This window comes from Seriola lalandi, unplaced genomic scaffold (genome assembly GCF_002814215.2).
Source record: "Seriola lalandi dorsalis isolate HSWRI2012SDOR001 ecotype SW California unplaced genomic scaffold, Sedor1 jcf7180002055008, whole genome shotgun sequence".
Taxonomy (NCBI): Eukaryota; Metazoa; Chordata; class Actinopteri; order Carangiformes; family Carangidae; genus Seriola; species Seriola lalandi.
In genome coordinates, this window is record NW_019525551.1 from 4,176,521 (window position 1) to 4,192,478 (window position 15,958).

Consider the following 15,958-nt stretch of genomic DNA (forward strand, 5'->3'; position numbering starts at 1 on the left):
GGGGGGGGTCTCAGTCTGGGCAGGAGGAGTTAACAGGAATGATGTGAGTCGACACATGTGCTTGTCCATCAGACTGTGACAGTGTTCAGATTCCTGAAGAAGAGTTGTGGCTGAGAGATATGGATGTGCACAGAAATCACACGGCTGAGGCAGAAAGTGAACATTTCAGGCATGAGGCTCCAACAGGGTATTTGGTGCTGATAGTCAGACTTTTTTACACATAATTTTTTCATATTTATTTCAGACAATACAAATCATCATGAGACACTGAAACTCAGTGGAACTACAGATTCTTAATTTAACTGCATCAAGGGCAAAATGATGATACAGTATTTAATCAAGGGCAAATATCACCAAACACTGGTCTTGAAATATTTCTGTCACAACAGACGATAAATGAAGCACTGTGGTGCTACAGAGATGCTCCAAGCTACGAATCATATTCTCTAGATGTAACGGAACAACATATTTGTTCGGTACAAGCTGCAACAAAAATCACAATGTTATTTTTTTTATTTTTTCATAGAAAAATCAAATGCAAAATGACCACTATGAAATGACTAACTGAAATTGGGAATCAATATTCTAATCTTATATTAAAATGGCCTGAATACAGTTCATACTCTTATGTTTTTTCTTTCTGTATGTGCAGTCACACTAGGCTTGGCATTACCCAAAACTGAATATTTCAATATAGTCCTCAATTATATATGACAGGAAATATTGCAATTTTCTATATTATCAAATATCTTCCCACGACTAGCTCACACACACGCAGCATTTCATTTTTCATTTTCAGGTGCCCAATTTAATTTTGCTAATTTCACCAACAGCTTGAGTTGTTGTCTTGCTTCTTTATTTTGGTTCTTACACTGATCCTTAATGTATTGTATAAGTAGGATGAAGACAGTCTGAAATGTTTCAACTCTGAAGCCTTCAGATTTTCCCTGAATGATTTAATCCAATGCTTTAATTGTAGCAGATAAATCACTTCAGTTTTTTCTTGTGTTTTGCCTTCACACAGCTTTATAATGAGGAGGTTCTGGACCTGTTTGACTCCGCACGAGACATGAAGCAGAAATCTCACATCAAGATCCACGAAGACGCCACCGGAGGAATCTACACAGTGGGAGTGACCACTCGGACCGTATCCTCCGAGGCCGAGGTACAGGGGGGACAACACCTGTCTGAATCAGTCATCAAATGTATTGTCTTGTGATGCTAAATGTAAAGTTTTAATTTAATTAAACTGTTCATGCAGTCATTCAGCATCAAACATTGTTAGTCTCTCTTTCTCAAGCATCAATAAGTTTATTTAAATGTATAAATATTCTATGGATAATTGAGAATATACTTTTAATAGATTTACTCTGATTGTGAACCAGCACAAGGCCATTAGAAATACTCCTTCATTCGTTTGTAATACATATATTATTAATCACTGCTCCCATGTTTACTCTTATAAATACCAGAGAGGATTTGTTGTTGTTGTTTTCCCAGCTGTATCAAAGTTGAACCCGTGTGTTAACACGTAAAACTCTTCCTCTGCCTCTTCAGATGATGCAGTGCCTGAAGCTGGGCGCTCTGTCGCGCACCACAGCCAGCACCCAGATGAACGTCCAGAGCTCTCGATCACACGCAATCTTCACCATCCATTTGTGCCAAGTCCGCGTTTGTGCCTCCGACAATGTTAGTACATCATCACACTGAGCGACATCTGAAGAAGTACTGTGAAGTGCAAAAACCTGCGCTTTAAATTTAAATATTCAATATAAATGATGTGGACTGCGGGGATTTTTTATCATCCAGCTTCAGATTGTTTTCAAGCAAAAAAAAAAAAAATTCAGTTCAGTTTTCAGTTCTAAGTGTTAGTAAGACATTGCAACTTGAATTTTCCCTTCATGAAAATTCTTCTCAGTCTTTGAATCTGCATTTTAAATGTGAAAATAAAAATATAAAATACTCATTTACAAAGGGATCAAACGTGAACAGTTTTTTACAATGTTTTATTGTCAGTCCTTCTGTAAGAGAATCTCTTTTTTTTAAATTTATTTTACACAGTAATTCTTCATAAGATAGAGACGAACATGGAAACGCATGATGATATAATGCTGCGTCACTAACACAGTTTGTGTGTGTCGTTGTCCCTCAGCAAGAAAATGATAGCGATAACCGAGTCTCCAATGGAAACTCTGAGATGGACGAGTACGAGACGCTGACAGCCAAGTTCCACTTTGTGGATCTGGCCGGTTCTGAGAGGCTGAAGAGAACCGGAGCGACGGGCGATCGAGCCAAAGAGGGCATCTCCATCAACTGTGGACTGGTGAGTTTCTCCCCCCTCCACCTGACTCCTGCAGAATTTATAAGGTCACTCTGGGATGCAGAGCGGCTTTCATATTCCAGAGTTGTACTGCCATCTAGTGGCAGAGTTTTCTAGACATTTATCCTGCACTGAGACTGCAACAAGGTGAAGCTATTAGTGGAAGATTTACTGCTTAAGAACGGGATACAAGACCAACAAAAACATCAACCAACAAAAACTGGCAAAATAAGTTGTTGTTTTTTTGAAAGTGTAAAACACATATAACAACATGTAAAACATTTTAACCATGATGCAGGATGTTATTTGTCACCAGCAGCCTCATCTCAGGGTTGAAAGGTTGTTTTCCAGAGAGAGGAACGTAGAACATTTGATAATCTTAATAATAACGGCTGGAAAGGTCAATAAATGTTTCAGATCATTAGCCAGGGAAATTGTTGGTTGTATTTAACAGATGTTTCTTTAATTATTTGCATTAGATGGTGGATTTTTGGCTCTTGTTGTTTATTGTATGACAAAACTCTGCAGCTGAGATGGAAACCAAGATTGTTCACCACAACGAAAACCTTTAGGATTTAACTAAATGTTATGTCATAGCCAAGCTACAAAGTCTGTTTGTGTGACGAGTGTCCATGCCATGTGTGTATTGCAAAGACTTGTGCTTGTATGAATTCCTGTTACGTTAACATCTGTATGAGCCTGACACATTATGTCTGTTCTTTGCTGCAGCTCGCTCTGGGGAATGTAATCAGTGCTTTGGGCGACCGCAGCAAGCGGTCCTCTCATGTGCCTTACAGAGACTCCAAACTCACCCGACTCCTGCAGGACTCTTTAGGAGGAAACAGGTTTCTGATTTCACCTTCTTCCACAGTACAATGATCTGACTTAAAGTTTGTTGCAGTAACATTAATGTAGGAATGAATAAAGATTATGTTTACTTTGGAATAGGGAGAATACTCATCAATAATTGGACAATTAAGTTAAGTTAAGTAACAGTTTACTTTCACAATCCAAAATGTGAAATCATGCAGCATTTTATCAGCTTTAAAATTTCACTTCTCAGAGAAATCATTCTGGCCTCTTATACTGAGGCTCAAATGCAAAAAAGTAACTTTGGTAGTTTGAATTGTAATGTTTATTATATTTAGATTATAAATTGTAGAGCAGTAAAAAGAGTTGAAGTGTAAGCCTCTGAGCAGCTGAATCAATCCCTATCCACCTCCTTCTTCTCTAAGCCAAACAGTGATGATCGCCTGCATCAGCCCGTCTGACCGGGACTTCATGGAGACGCTGAACACACTAAAGTACGCCAACCGAGCCCGGAACATCAAGAACAAGGTGATGGTGAACCAGGACAAGGCCAGCCAGCAGATCAGCGCTCTGAGGACGGAAATAGCTCGACTGCAGATCGAGCTGATGGAGTACAAGACGGTGAGGAGGGGGAGGAGAATGACAGGCAGAAAGAGGAATAGAAAACATTTATTACAAACATTTTTTCTTTGATTCTAGAAACAAACCCCTTTTTTTCCCATTGTACCCTGAAAATTGTAGCTCTCAAATAAATGTCACGGTTTTTAAATTGTCCCCTGGATTACTTCCTCCTCCCCCTGCAGGGTAAACGCATGGTGGGTGAGGATGGCGTGGAGAGTTTCAGCGACATGTTCCATGAGAACTCCATGCTGCAGACGGAGAACGGCAACCTGAGGGTGAGGGTGAAGGCCATGCAGGAGACCATCGACGCTCAGAGGGCACGGCTCACCCAGCTGCTCAGTGACCAGGCCAACCAGGCCCTCGCCAGGGCAGGTAGGGCTGCAAGGTCCAACTCCTAGATTAGTTTAGGCAGGCAAAGTTTTTATTCTGTTGTCTTCAGTTTCAATATGTTATAACAGTATTAGAAAACAGGAAACCATTTTTCCTCTTCATCTCACTGAGCTGAAATCTGTCTTGTTTCGCTCCCAGGTGAAGGAGGAACAGAGGAAATTGGAAACATGATTCAGGGTTACATCAAAGAGATTGAGGACCTCAGGTAAACATTTCATACTGTGCTTTATTTTCTCGTTATTCACTTTCCTTCAGAGCCTTTACTCAACCCACTGACTGATGAAGGCTCCATCACATTTTAGAAAATGTTCTTTTGTGCTAACATGAAAAAAACATAATTACTTCATAGTATTTACATTTTAAAGATCAGTTCATCCAGTTTCAGTTCCCATTTTTCTTACTTAAAGACATGTTTGGTTTTATTTCTCTTGGTTTTGAGATATGTATTGTTAAACTTGATACCACTGGTGGGGAATGAAGAAAATATGTTGTTGTTGTTGTTATTGTTTTTACAGCGAGTTGAATCAATGCCTCATTAAAATTGAACCTTCAGTTTTTTGCAGGACTGTTGTACTGTTAAAACACATTAGTTTCAGATAGGTGTGCCTAATAAACTGGCAACTGAAGGTGCTTAAATGGTCACAGATTTTCTCTACAGCCTTTTAGGATCAATCAGCAAAAAGATGTCACACCTAAGTCTCTGATGAAGATTATTTTTGGGCTTTTAAAGTTAGAAATCTTTCCTCAGTGTTGACGTTAAAAGGTGGTGAAGTGAAGGAAGCTGTTTACAGCCTAGAAATAATAAAAGGACATTTTTGGAATATGCTCCCAAATAGAATTAAAATAAACCTTCAAAGTGTTTATATTTACGGACTCTTTTAACCTGGGTCTGATGTGAGCGCTGTCTGGTCTGTCTCCCTGGTTTTCATCCTCAGAGCCAAACTCCTGGAGAGTGAAGCTGTGAATGAGAATCTGAGGAAGAATCTGTCTCGCGCCTCCACCCGTCAGTCGTTCTACGGAGGGTCCGGCTCCTTCTCCTCCTCGATGCTGCCCCCTGAGAAGGAGACCTCGGATATCATCGAAATGGCCAAGAAAGACCTGGAGAAGCTGAAGAAACGAGAGAAGAAGAAAAAGAAAAGGTAATAAGGCCGTTTAGAACTGCTGAGGTCATTTGTCATTAACAGAACATGTGATGGGTAGGTCATCCGGCTGTTGTGTCGTGTTGCATAATCAGCTGTGTTTACATCTGAATAAGTTTCAAACTGGATTGGCTCTTCTTCTATGATTTTATTCCAAACTATACAATTTTTCTTCAATGGCATATCTCTAATCACATATTGCCGTAGTCAGAAGTCACTTTGACTTGTTATGCATTTTAATTTGAAACATTGCTTCAATATACCATTTGGTGAATGAGAACATTCATATTTTATTGCTTTTGTGCTTAAAGGAGCTATTTGTACATTTTAGCATGAACAGCTGTGTGGGAGAGAAATCTTCACCCAGGCCAGATGAGTTCAGATCCTCCACCACATGACTTTCAGACTCAGTTAAAACACAAACAATCTTCTGAGTTCAAGTCAAAATGCAACAACAAAACCGAGCTCAGTCGCGGGAGTGAAATGAGTTCTCTCTTTTGTGCATCTTGTATAAGCTTGTTCACTCTACCAGCTGTGGGCAGTATCTGGCTGCCCCCCTTATCATTATGAGAAACTCTTGTACCCAGACACCATTGTTTCTGAAGATCGGTAGTTTCTCATCTTAGCGGATTTACAACGGTGATTCCGTCTTCTCAGTGGAAGTTCTCAAAAATACACTCACACTACACATCATTGAATGCAACCCACTGTCATTCTCAAAAACATTGTAGGCCACTGTCCCTTTATCAAACACAATTTGCTGACGTCTTTGATAAAACAAGCAGAACACTCAGGCATGATTAAAACACACCTGTTAGATTAAAAATGTTTCTGCGTTCAAGCATCAAACTTCATTCCTTTACTCACCAACAGCTGTCTCCAGCGATGGAAAGCAACTCTTGTTTTGTTTCTATTTTTATCTTTTTTTTTTTTTCTACTGAAGTTACCAAGCTAACTAGCTAGCTCTGGCCCAGTCGGGCTGTCGTCACTTTCCGATACTGAGTCACTGTAGCGTCCTGTCTGCCCTTAAGAAGTAGCTGCTCAGAGGACACATCATAACCTTACAGTACAACACAACGATGGCAACAACAAAGCTTTTGCCAAGACTGGTGAGTAAACGGGAGTTAATGCTAACGGTGGCTGTGTAGCGTTTTGCAACACGTACAAATAGCTCCTTTAATGTCCTGATCTCTGAACTCACTTAGCTTAACAGATGATGAAATAATTCATTTAGACACATGAGACAATGTAGATGAAATGCAGTGGGGTCCAAAAGTCTGATGCCAAGTTCCATTTGAATGGGAGCCCACTGTATGTGCTAATAAACCAGTGCTAATACATAGAAGAATTTCTTTGATGATGAATCTACAGCAGCGTTAGAGACTGATCAGAGGCTCCAGGTTGAAAATGATCAGAGTTTGCTGTCGGGCACTTTGGGGGGATAAACGTTGGGGTTTTCAGTGCAGAGCTTCCTCTGACCATTCTCCCCTCCATTCTTCCTTCCTCCGTTCATCTCTTGCTTCCTTCTCTCGTTTGACCCTTCACCCCTCCGTGAAGACTCCAGCAGCTGTTGGAGCAGAGGGAGAGGGAGGAAAGGGAGGAGGTGGTGGAAGAGGTTGAGGACGCCAGGTTTGTCAGAGCTTCCACCCTCCTGTTGCCACTCCCATCCCTTGCTTCCCCTAATTCAGCTTTTTATTTTAACTTTTTATTTATTTTAAGCAGGTATTTTTCCCTACCCGGAGTAAAACATGCTACTGTAGCAGCACTTCACCATTTTTACCATTTCAATAAACCTTAATCTCTCTTTAGATTTTCTTTGTGAACCCATTTGCTCATCCAGTGATCTTTCATGCTACATCCCTGCTTTCTATTGCATCTTTTTTGTGTTTTTACTGAAGTATTTTTATCTTGAAGTATTCAAGACAAACTGGAACAAGTGAGCAGGTTTCCATTAGGAGAAAATTCAACACAAAAAAGTCAAGGTTCATAACACTCTAGTTTATGCTTTAATGAAAACATTTATCCCCATATATCCATTATTTCTGTTGAAGGTCTGAAGTGTCTTGAAGGTTCCTTATGGTTCAGCGCATAGGCAAAATCTGTGTCTTTATGGTTTCTGGCAGACAGTGTGCAAAATGTATTAAAACAGTGTAACAGCAGACGGCAAATCCCTCTTTTCTGTTCTGTGTTAATCTTTCCTATCCAGATGATTTTATTGTGAAACACCACCTAAACATTGCCAGCCCTCTGTGTTTGGATAAAACACTTATCCAACAGATCTGCTTCATGGATTTGGTTCATGAATTTCCTTTTGTGCGCTGCATTTTCCCTCCATGCTTTTTGCTTCTGCTGGTTTTGTTCAGACTCTTATGCGATGCCTCCCTCCTTTCTTAAAAAAAACTTGTCTTTTTCACAAATAAGCAAATGAAAAGGAAGCAGCAGCATCTCATTATAAAGCTAATAGCTTTCTGTGTATGTTTATGGTGCATGTAAACAATGCATAAGTATTACAGTACATTCAATCCTAAAGTCAGCAGCTTTATTGCTGCACTGTGGTGAAGCCCATTAAAAAGCTTATTTGCCAAAAAGACTTTACAAATTAAATGTATTGCAACTAAAAAAAAAAGTCTTTATTACCCACAGATGTATTGTTACTCTATTGTATTGTTATGATAAAGATATGCTTAATGTTTACTTGTGTGTTACAGTACCTGTGAAGATGCACTTTGGATAAACCTTGTGTTCTGCTCAGTAAATATTCATGACATAATCGCAGCAGATATTTGACGTCTTTGACTCATCACCGTGTCTGAATCTTCCAGCGCCAATAAGGAGGAAATCCCTGACAACGAGCAGGAAAAGGGCACAGAGAAAGAAATGACGGAGCGAGTGAACGAGGACGCAGATATGGTGACTGACATCTTGTTTCACATTTACATTGAACCAGCATTAAATATGTTGAGAAGTGCGTTCAGATGTTAATTGTTTGTTTGTTTTTAATGTAGGAGGTCCAGGAGGGCAGCGACCATGAGGAAGCGGAGGAGGAAGAGGAGGAGGAAGAGGAAGAGATGGACGTGGAGGAGAGCTCTGATGATTCTGACTCTGAGTCCGATGAGAAAGGTATAAGGGACTCTCTCAAAACAAAAACTATCTGTAGACAAACACACTCAGTCACTTTCAGTCAGCTGCAGTTTCTCCACAAGGGGGAGCTGTGAAGTCACTGTCAGACCAGCTCCACAAACGTAAACCTCACTCATACTGTAGGAAAGGAAACCGTGTTTTCCATACAATAACACATGTGTTTATAGTGGTCCATATGTAGGTGGAGCACCAGGAAACATTTAAGGTGCACAGTGTAGAACAGGACCAGAGAGAACTGGATTCAAACTGAGGCACCTGAGCTAGATGAGACCTGCCCTATATTTCTTTGACTTTCATACTCCATATTCAGTATATAACAAAACTGAATACCCAACAACGCTATCACTAAAATGTTACAATAATTGTATTCTAATACAAAGTGCAGGGTATTTGATCTTACATATAATGAAAAACAGGTCAGACTGACAACATTGAAATACAGGCCCTGAGGCCACTGGTCTGTAGTGTTGCTCCAGTCTTCATTTGGCTCATAGATCAGTCTGTCAGTCAGACCGTTTCACAAAAATAAAGACTGATGCATTTTAGGCCAAAAACATTAGACACCTTACCCACATGCTAACTCAGGTCTAAGACCAATGTTACCATGGTAACAATCAATGACACCCATGCTGAGCAGTAGAACACAACAAAAAAACAAGAAAACATGGGACTTAATTCGTGGTTTGCTAATTTTGTTATGGAGAGAGTGATGAGAAGGGAACGAGTTTTTAGAGACCGCAGCAATTTTTTTTTTTTCCAAATCAGATTTTTTTTTTTTTCTCTTTTTATAGTTTCACTCTTCACTGAATTTCCAAAGTAAAACATCCTTGTAACTGTTGAATTCTTCCAAAAGATGCGGGGTAAACGGAGCTGAGCGGTTGGATTAGGTCGGCCATTTTTTTTGTACTAATTTACCCAGAATTCATTGTACCACAGTCCGGCTTAAGATAGTCACGAACTACTGCTTTGTGCAACAGATGAATTCACACGTCTGTCTGAAGTCTGACTGTTCGTTATATCTAAGACACAGTCAACAACTGTCTTTGTGAGACCGACCCCTGAAGTACAACTTCAATATATGAGGTTGAATGTGATGATCTGTGTCTAACAGAGAACTTCCAGGCAGATCTGGCCAACATCACCTGTGAGATCGCCATCAAGCAGAAGCTGATAGATGAGCTGGAGAACAGCCAGCGGCGCCTTCACACACTCAAACAGCAGTACGAACAGAAGCTGATGATGCTGCAGTGCAAGATCAGGGACACCCAGCTGGAGAGGGACCGCGTCCTCCATAACATGAGTAAGATAAGAATTTCAGATGCGGGGGGGGGGGTGAGGGTTGTATCACTTTACATGATGTATCAATCATGCTCTGGCAGTTTGGATAAAAACATCCACCAAAAGACATACTTTATATGGGTTTGTTTTTAACGTTTCTGTCTTTTGATCAGTTTATTTCAGTCTTAAAGTATATCTGAGTTCTTGCTTGTCCTACTTTGATTTGAAAGAAGTTATAACGTCTGATCTCAGCCTTTGTTCTTTAGTAATGAAAAAACACTTGACTGTTTGAGACTTCAGAGAATCCTTGAGTCAGTTGTGAATGTTTGTGCCAGCAGCCTGATGATGACAGTTACATTTATGTCTGTCAGCACTAGTGGATCAAAGCTTTGTCTTACACGGATTTTAAAGCATGGAGGAGATGTCAGACTCTCTAATTATGAAAAAAAAAAAAAAAAAAAGACAGAGACTTTTTGACAAATGAAGGATGAGGTTTCTGACGAGATAAACCACCAGAGGAAAATATGTTTGTATCTGCAGTACAATGTCACTGTTACATATGAAACTCTACTGAGTAAAAGTAGAGGTTTCCTTCCTGATACCAATTCTGTATTCGGAACTTGTGCATGGGCTGATACTGAGTACTGATCTGATTGCTCAGGTTAAACCCTTTTGTAAAACATGAACAAATACATGAATGAGATAGAATCTTTCTTTTATTATCTAATTTGACCATCAATCATAAAAAAATGAATCTGGGAATGAATAAAACTTCCTACACTAGTTGTCCCGACACTAGTGCAACCCCTCGAAATTAAATCCTAGCGAACTGTACACGTTGCCTTTTTACTGGTGGGACTTCCCAGTCTAACATTTTACCAAATTGCTAACATTACACTATTTACCAGAAATCAATTATTTGCTGATTTTAAAACAGTAGTTGCCAGCGGCTGCACAGCACAGCTTCCTGTGTAGGCTGCTGTTTTAAAGCAGCGAAGAAGAATTGATTAAACTGCCTTTTAATCCTTGTGTGAAACTAATTTATATTATTGATAAATAACATGGTATCAGATCGGTACATGAAATCTCGTACTCACCAATACCCGATCCAGTATTTTAGGTAGTATCAGAGTCATTTCAGATACTAGTATCAGTATCAGAACAACTCTAATTAAATGGGATTTAATTATGTAACATCTCAGACTTTTTACAGCATTTTATAACTTTTTTCATGGAAGATCAGTTGATTGATCAAGGATTTTTGTGTCACATACTTTCAGCTTCAGTAGAGAGCGGCACAGAGGACAAGGCTCGCAAGATCAAGGCTGAATATGAGAAGAAGCTGAGCGTCATGAACAAGGAACTGCAGAAGCTGCAGTCTGCTCAGAAGGAGCACGCCCGCCTGCTCAAGAACCAATCACAGTACGAGAAGCAGCTGAAGAAGCTTCAGATGGACGTGGCAGAGATGAAGAAGACGAAGGTTTGATAAGTTACTGAGATTGAATGTGATAATATTGCCCTGTGATGCCTCTGGTGGAAACTCCAGGCGTAGTTTAGTAACATGTTTTTGTGTGATATCCACTGTGTCTTTTCTTTTTGTGTGTGTGGTTGGAAGAATTTTCTTCCACTTGAATTAAATATATTTGACATAGCTCTCATAAATGATGTTCTGGTGGCATCAGAAACATGCAGCAGCTTAATTGTAATGTAAATTTCCATTTGACTGTCTTTACCCCACTTTGTTTTAAAAACAAAAAGGAAAAAGACTCAAAGCTAATGAAGATGTTCAGTAGGCAGACAGTAATCAACAAGCAGCAAGGATGAAGAAAAAGTAAAGATGGAAGATTCGAGAAATTATCCATAAATTAAAGAGATTTCACAACAGAATATGAATTTCTCTGTATTTGTATATAATGCATATAATGTGAATATTTTTGATTGACTTGTTCCAGGTCCGTCTCATGAAGCAGATGAAGGAGCAGCAGGAAAAGAACAGGATGAACGAATCTCGCAGAAACCGTGAAATCGCCACCTTGAAGAAAGACCAGCGCAAGCAAGAGGTCTGTGACAGGGAGGTCCTCCACAGACTCTTTAGCTTCAGCTGCCCAATAGTTTACATCTTTTCTTTTAACTCATTGTGTTGATGCTAGACTCTTTCTTCCTCAGCATCAACTGAAGTTATTGGAGGCTCAGAAGAGGCAGCAAGAGCTCATTCTGAGGAGAAAGACTGAGGAGGTGACTGAGGCTTTATCTACTGTATTTATGTTCACTGGATTTTGAGTTGCATTTAGTCCTGGTTATTTTTTGTAATTGAGAAAGTAAATAAAATAAAGTCTCCCAGTTTCACTTTCCGCCTGTGAAAAAGGAGAAACACTGCTTTTGTTTATGTGTGGGCGTACACATACAGACTGCAGGCAAGTGCACGTGGTACGATTTTAGTATTCACCTGTCCTCACTTCTGTGTTTGCGTGTGTGTGTCAGGTGACGGCTCTGAGGAGGCAGGTCAGGCCCACCTCAGGTAAGGTCATCAGGAAAGTCAACCTCTCAGACTCACTCCAGGACTCCACCCACAGACCTCCATCTGGACGCATGTACTCCTCTGGCAACACAGCTCCCAACGGGACTCGGTGAGTCTGTTTCCATAGAGGCAAATATGGAAGGCTACTAAATATAGAGCCACAATGTGCCTTCTACTGTAAGTGTTCATCAGTAAGACGCTGAACACTGTTACCGTCATAAGAAAATCCTATTGATCTCTAAAATGTAACATAACACGTTATTTTATCAGGAAAAAACACAGACTGTTAACTGACTTAACTCACTCGTTAACCAGCTCTGGAATATTATCTAATTTATCTACGTCAGGCTTCCCGAAAGTGCACAGAAGTGTTAAGTCATTCGATTGATTAATCAATAACAATATTGACTGATACTGTGTGTGCAGTTTGACCTACAGGCGTACAGTGGGTATTTACTCCACCAGAATCGCTCGTAATAAATGGCAGTCTCTGGAGCGACGGATCTGTGATGTCATCATGCAGAGGATGACCATCTCCAACATGGAAGCCGACATGAACCGCCTCCTCAAGGTAAGGTCCTGCAGCACTGCACACTTACATGGATGGTTACTGCAGGGAATATGCATGTAAGCAGGGGAAGGAAAAGTCAATACCCAGCTAGCCACAGTCATTTTGTAGTGAACTGCGCCTTTGGGCCGAACCCCGCTACGTCACACTCACACACCCCTAGATGTATGAATGGCTGATTTTAAAAAAGCAATATGGCGCGTACACGTGAGCTGACATATTCACACACACAGGAAGACGTCAGTCAGTATCAGTCACTAGCCTGCCAACCCCTGACGGCAAGTAAAAAGTTTGCAGGAGCTTGCTGCCTTGGAACACACGACAAAGCTGCAACCTTGCAAAGAGGGTTCACTCTGTAGTAACCGGCTCAACTATATGTAGAAAGTCTCTGAACTGGCAAACCGCTCTAGATGACGTACACCAAAATGTAACAAGGAAGTGGATGAGGGGGATGGTTTTTGTAGGGGGGATGAAATTTGTTGTGAAACAGAATGCGACCAAGCCAAAACTGTAATTGAAAATAAAATTTGATGAATCACCCAGCTCTACTGTGGAGAACACAGAACATGGCTGTGTTGTGCGTTTCTTGCTTGCCACTGTATTTGGTGTGTACAGGTAGTCTGAGAGATTGGTACTCACATCAGTTCTAGTTATTATTACATGATTATATTTTGTTAGAATGACCCTGACCCACAACCGGCTCAACAGTCAGCAACTGCTACAATGTAACTCCAGGTGTAACAGTCGGCTTTATCAAAGATGTTCAGTGTGTAGGAGAGGAAGTAACACTTTTTCAAAAATGTAATGTCCTTAAATGTAAAAGCTTATCCTGCACACACACTACAATATACTGAGCAATAGTAATGCACAGATTTATACATTTCCACATCTGTTGTAGGTATTCTGCTTGTTTTCCCAGTCAAATGTTCAAACGGAGTAAAACAATGTTGAATTTTTGAACAGTTGTTAATAATTTACACAAACGACTGACATTAGAGAGGTGTGAGAGTCGTCCGGCAGACATGCTGACGTGTCTTTAGCTTTGTGGTAGATAGAAACCTCAACTGCCTCTCAGCAGTGTCAATCCATCATCAGAGGGACTTTCTGTTTTGACCTGGAAGTCGTCAGGACAGAATACTGGTATTGAGGAGCGGTCAAAGGTCACACAGCCAGTGGTGGATGAGCCTGAACTATGGGACCTGTAAGTGAAATGGACAGATTTATCCCGAGCCTGTAGCCAGTCACAACTGAATGGTTGTTTCTGTTTCAAATCCTGACCTTGGCCTTCAGTCTTTAATTAACTGCTATGTTATCTTATCATTGCATGACTCATCATCATCATTTGGCTGTGAAAACAAAAAAACATGTCCTGTCCTCTCTGTCTGTGTCTATAGCAACGGGAGGAGCTGACCAAGCGTAAGGAGAAGGTCATCAGGAAGAGGGAGCGGCTGCTCAGAGAGGGGCCAGAGGCAGAGAAGGCCGTGCCTCCCCTCAACGAAGAAGTGGATGCGTTGACAGCGAACATCGACTACATCAACGACAGCATCGCAGACTGTCAGGCCAACATTATGCAGATGGAGGAGGCCAAGGTGAGAGAGCCTGATGAGCCAGGAGTTAATTCACAGTTTATTCAGCTGTAATGGTTGGTCAAATAGATGGATTCAGTCAAATAGATGGAGAAGTTGACAGTTGTGTGAATCATCATTCATGGTGTCTGTTTCCAGGAGGAGGGAGACACAGTGGACGTCTCTGCTGTGATAAGTTCTTGTACCCTGGCAGAGGCTCGTTTCCTGCTCGATCACTTCATGTCAATGGCCATAAACAAGGTACCAGCACTAATAATTGACAGGAGTCACTACTGTCTGTGTGTATGGCTTCATTACAACAAACATCATTAAGATGGACAAAACACTCTGCCTGTGGGAGATACCAGCACCACAACAATGTAAACTTGTCCACCCTTTGGACATAATTATTATTTATTTGTTTATATAATAGGGACCATACAGATAATCATTGACACATACAGATTAACAATGCAACCAATGTCATGTACCTGTGTAGATATACTATACGGTGTCCATCTGAAGCTAATTTGCAGCACCTGTTCCTGGTCGGGTAGGTAAATTAATGTGCATTGACCAACAAAAGTCTATTTAAAGTGGGTTTCTATAAGGTTTTGTCAGGTTTTAAAGTTTTGTAATTACAGTAAATGTAATGAATACAAACACTGTTGCATGTCTGTGTTGTGACCTTCTCAGGGTCTGCAGGCAGCTCAGAAGGAGTCCCAGGTGAAGGTGATGGAGGGCAGGCTGAAGCAGACGGAGATCACCAGCGCCACACAGAACCAGCTGCTCTTTCACATGCTGAAGGAGAAAGCCGAGTTCAACCCGGAGCTGGACGCCCTGCTGGGGAACGCTCTGCAAGGTAAGAGCAGCAGCTGTTTGGGTTGAGGGAGAAATGGAGGTAAAGACCAGAACACAGACCAGGACGCCTGGTTTAACTCAGCCCACCTCCTGGAAGCATCGGTAGAATTACATCGAGTAAAAGTGAGGTTCAGATTTAATTTTAGGATGATGATGATGATGATGGTGATGATGATGGTGATGATTATGATCATGTTTCTCTATAATGAGTCAGTTTAGTTTTTTGCCACGTCTGTTACAAAGCATTTGGCCTTCCAGGAAGTGGACTGTGTTACTGGTCACTTGCATGATTGGGTTTATTGAGATGCTCTTGCCTGTCGCCTTCTGCTGAATAGAAGCTGAACTAATTATTACACAAATGACTCCTACTGTGATCATGTGGTAGTAAAATCGTATTGAACCAAATTTGTAAGTGTTATATATTTTTGCGAGCCTCTCTTCAGCAGGACGCTCTGTTTACAGTAGATGCACTTTATTTTTTCTTTTTTTGTTTTTGTAGAATTTCGGGGGACTGTGTTTTTGATTTGTGCATTGCCTTTTTTCTGTTCCCCCACGTTTTCTTTTTCTTTTTTTTGTTTTCTTATGTTTTTACAGAGCTAGGTAACATCCCACCTGGTAAGTGAAATTATATTAGACTCTTATCTGTGTTATGGATGCATGGTTCCTTCCCTCTGCACTTTGAAAACTAACTAAACATACAATAACATGAACAGGTGCATGAGGTGCAATGCAACCAGGCTTCCCTCC

General features: G+C 40.7%; 1 protein-coding gene across 5 annotated transcripts in view; it reads left to right on the forward strand.

Annotated features, from left to right (window-relative positions):
* The window catches only part of LOC111647737 (kinesin-like protein KIF21A), a 59,140-nt gene that overhangs the window by 27,905 nt on the left and 15,277 nt on the right, over positions 1 to 15,958 (forward strand). For 4 of the 5 annotated variants that reach the window (XM_087171501.1, XM_087171500.1, XM_087171497.1 and 1 more), the window contains exons 4-23: positions 1,025 to 1,165; positions 1,558 to 1,689; positions 2,153 to 2,323; positions 3,050 to 3,165; positions 3,556 to 3,751; positions 3,934 to 4,123; positions 4,280 to 4,346; positions 5,077 to 5,280; positions 8,103 to 8,190; positions 8,286 to 8,400; positions 9,533 to 9,721; positions 10,980 to 11,179; positions 11,652 to 11,759; positions 11,866 to 11,934; positions 12,181 to 12,326; positions 12,644 to 12,788; positions 14,180 to 14,374; positions 14,510 to 14,611; positions 15,047 to 15,212; positions 15,806 to 15,826. In XM_087171501.1, coding sequence (XP_087027627.1) covers positions 1,025 to 1,165; positions 1,558 to 1,689; positions 2,153 to 2,323; positions 3,050 to 3,165; positions 3,556 to 3,751; positions 3,934 to 4,123; positions 4,280 to 4,346; positions 5,077 to 5,280; positions 8,103 to 8,190; positions 8,286 to 8,400; positions 9,533 to 9,721; positions 10,980 to 11,179; positions 11,652 to 11,759; positions 11,866 to 11,934; positions 12,181 to 12,326; positions 12,644 to 12,788; positions 14,180 to 14,374; positions 14,510 to 14,611; positions 15,047 to 15,212; positions 15,806 to 15,826 — 2,761 coding nt within the window. The remainder of the gene's footprint in view (positions 1 to 1,024; positions 1,166 to 1,557; positions 1,690 to 2,152; positions 2,324 to 3,049; positions 3,166 to 3,555; positions 3,752 to 3,933; positions 4,124 to 4,279; positions 4,347 to 5,076; positions 5,281 to 8,102; positions 8,191 to 8,285; positions 8,401 to 9,532; positions 9,722 to 10,979; positions 11,180 to 11,651; positions 11,760 to 11,865; positions 11,935 to 12,180; positions 12,327 to 12,643; positions 12,789 to 14,179; positions 14,375 to 14,509; positions 14,612 to 15,046; positions 15,213 to 15,805; positions 15,827 to 15,958) is intronic. The other variant, XM_087171499.1, reaches the window with a different exon arrangement.